This window comes from Teleopsis dalmanni, unplaced genomic scaffold, assembly GCF_002237135.1.
Source record: "Teleopsis dalmanni isolate 2A unplaced genomic scaffold, ASM223713v2 unscaffolded_contig_0489, whole genome shotgun sequence".
Taxonomy (NCBI): Eukaryota; Metazoa; Arthropoda; class Insecta; order Diptera; family Diopsidae; genus Teleopsis; species Teleopsis dalmanni.
In genome coordinates, this window is record NW_024031871.1 from 5,742 (window position 1) to 9,323 (window position 3,582).

General features: G+C 26.4%; 1 protein-coding gene across 1 annotated transcript; it reads left to right on the forward strand.

The window, feature by feature from the left end:
• The first annotated feature begins 315 nt into the window (after positions 1–315).
• LOC119663505 (E3 ubiquitin-protein ligase PDZRN3-B-like) lies at positions 316–1,254 on the forward strand. The gene is made up of 2 exons (XM_038073111.1): positions 316–929; positions 1,007–1,254. The coding sequence occupies exons 1-2, from the start codon at positions 435–437 to the stop codon at positions 1,016–1,018; spliced, it is 507 nt and encodes a 168-aa protein (XP_037929039.1). The 5' UTR covers positions 316–434; the 3' UTR covers positions 1,019–1,254.
• Positions 1,255–3,582: the final 2,328 nt, after the last annotated feature.

Consider the following 3,582-nt stretch of genomic DNA (forward strand, 5'->3'; position numbering starts at 1 on the left):
ACTATTAATAAGTAATAGTAATTAATACAATTGGTCATTATTTATATTCAGTTAACCTTACTATTATCAAATATCATTATTAATAATATGTAATGATCGTTATGTGACTATTTGATAAAAGCGGTGGACAAACCTATTCATTACTCAATGATAGGAGTACCTTATAAATTGAATAATTTTTTATAGAAACGTCGCTTAAAGTTTTAAATTTATAAAAAAATACTTTTATCGGCATTAACACAAACTTCGTAACATATCCAATTAACTAATATTTTAAAGATATTTAACATATATAAACCAACAATATATAATTGATAACTTCTTTAATGACGCTTTATTTTTATTTTATCTAGGTTAGTAATGCTCAGCACTTACAAAAACCACCTACTGCATCCTCAACACTTGTTGTTACATCAAGTCCGCAAAGTGATGAAATGGTTTGGAAAGTAAAACGTCGTCAAGACGGTACAAGATATATAGTCCGCCGTCCCGCTCGTAGACATTTCTTGCACGATCGACCGTCAAAAAATAATACCGAAATTATAAAAACAGATTTTACAACAACTGAAGACGATACTATATCAGAAGTAAAAACTGGTCGCTATTGGTCTCGAGAAGACAGGAAAAAACATGTTGAGCAAGCACGAGAACGTCGTCAACAACATCGTAATTTAATACGAACACCAACTTCTGCTACTTTATTATCAACCATACGTATTAACGATAAAAACAATATTAAATTCCATCATACTCAATCTGTAGGTAACGCACATAATTCTAAACTTATACTAGGACAATCCAATAAATCAATTCATTGTCAAAACGCTAATAAATCGAATGAAAATGATCAGTCGCAAAGCAATTGTATTCAATCAGAATTAGACCCGAAACAAACGTCTTTGTTCACGAAAATATCTAACACAAATAATGTAAATATATATAAAAAAAAGAGTTTCAAAAAACTTTCTTGTCCACCAATATCTACATCTAGTTTATACATATATAGTTCTGTTTCTGAGACCGCTTGTGCAAATGCTGTGAATACAATACAAGCATCCGTAGAGATTGTTCCTGTTGCTCCAACAGTTTGTATTCCTAACCTAATTTCAAGCTCCCAAATAGGAAATGGACCAAATTCCAAGGGAAGTAGCCAACTGTCTCAAACAACGCCTTAAGGAGATTTCAAATATTGTTAACTTGACATATTTAAATTCAATGTTTACTTCTAATGAAGTTTTTTATATTTTGTTGAAGTTCTATCAGTAAATTGTTAAAAAAAATAATTTCTTAATAACATTTTTAATATCATTTATTGTGAAGATTTTGTATAAATTTAGGGTTAAAAACTATAAGCAAGGGCCATAACAATTATTATTTGATACATTAATTAATTATCATTCTCTCTTATCATTCGGCTTTTAAAATAAAACGCAAAACAAAATTATTTAATTTGCTTTATATTATATATATTTATATATATGTCTTAACAATGTAAAACTAAAAAATGATTACTATTTTTCAAAAAAAAATAAAACTCCTTGTGTGTAATTTCTTTTTGAAACACATAGTAACTAGCAAGAAGGGCTATTTATTATTAAACAAAAATGAAACGCTTTTCTGTGTGTTGTAGTTGTATTTGTGTGTTCATACAAAATGTATAAAAAAAGTTGGTGTACGTAAATGGTTAGGTTTGTTTTTGTATTAAATATGTATTGTAATCAGTGAACGAAAATAAACAGTACAGTATCGTAGTGTACAGTATCGAGTCATTCAACCGCAATAAAATATTAAATATATGTAATTCATCCCCTAATATTAAATTTGCATCAATAAATGCATACGCAATATCTTTATCAATAATACACAAACAAAATACATGCAATACAAATGCAAACAAAATTTTTTCTTTTTCTCATGCAAACGGAGCAACAACAATGCACATTAAAAACGCTTCCAAATCGTTTAGTTTGGCAAACGTTAAAAAACCACTACCTTAGGAAAATGATCACTAAAAAGACCACACTACCTTCGGCAAAAGATAACTAAAATGAGCACTACCTTCGTGAAAAGATCGTTATAATGAGCACTACATTCGTGAAAAGTACACAAACTCTAAAAATTGTTGGATTTTTTCGGACTTTTTTTAATGTACTGTTCGTTTAGTGTTTTTTAACAAAGATGACAGTACACTATGTTTTGTACTTTAGTGTTTGTTTTCGCTCACTGATTGTAATTGCTATTTTATATTTGAGCAAAAAATAATACACACGATCCGATGATTTCGACAAGTTTTTTAACTTCACTTTATTTAATATAATAATGAATAAAAGGAAAACAGAAAAAATGACAGTTCTCTGACTTAAGGCCAGAGTTACCAGGCAAATAATATTTATTATAAAAAGAGTACTTTACATAACAACAATTGCAAATCTGTTATTGTATTCTTATTAGTAATATATAAATTGTATATAATTTATAAATTTACATATTTTAAATTAGTTTTTTGAATTGTGTTTTTATAAAATAATAATTATTTATATGCTTTCAATTCATATGTTATACAGGGTGAAGCGCTTGAAGTGTTAAAAAGTTATTTTTGGGTTTCATATCATATTTAAATAATAATTATTTGTGCGTTTTAAACTAAAAACAAAGTGTGAGTTATTTATACGTGAAAAAGCAAAAAGCAAGAAACCATAATTATTTTTAAAGAACATAATATAAAGCAAATTTAATTGTTATTCTTTGAGTTTTATTTTAAAAGCCGTATATATATGTATAAAACATTTATAATATTAATGATGAGAGTTGTAAGTATGATAACTACATATTTACATAAGAAATTAGACAACTTTTTGCTGTTGCATTTTTTCGTGAAAATTTAAGAAATAATTATTTTGGTCCCCGACTATATGTTATTTATTACAAATTATTTGAATTTTAAGTTGCAGTTCCTGTTTGTTTATCTTGTTAAAGTAAAACTAATCTAGTATAACAATTTATTATTAAAATATTATATACAAGTGGCCATTTGAAGTATATTTAGATTTTTGTTTTTCTAATCAAGTAATATACAAATATAAATCTTCAAATTGCTTTTAACGGTATATTTTTAATTCGCATTAATATATAATTGCTGCGAAGAGTTTATTAGTTTAGTCTAGATAAAACTAAATACACAAAATGTAAATATGTAGTAGATTATTTTCACAAATTCATGTATTTAATTTTTTTAAAGTACCTCACTGAAACTAAATTCAACTTTCTCGAATTTCATCAGTAAAGTTGTGTAATAATTATGTAATAAATAAAGTATTATTATAAACAAAATATTATGTTCTTATTTATTAGTATTTATTATTCTGTATTACTGTTTTAAAACTTATCACTAAAAACGGTGTCGAAAAGTACTGAACTACAACAATAACAAAAAATTCATTTATATTATTTTAATTAATTGAATTTTTGGCTGGCCATACAGCTGTTCCGAGTATTGTAAAAAACACATAATCAGTGGTCTTGGAATTATTTGTTATACGACATAAAGTCGTACTAAAGAATCAAGCACACAAAGAAACGCAA

Excerpts from the sequence above, each read along its gene's own strand:
- LOC119663505 (XM_038073111.1), top strand. The coding sequence starts at position 435 with ATGGTTTGGAAAGTAAAACGTCGTCAAGACGGTACAAGATATATAGTC.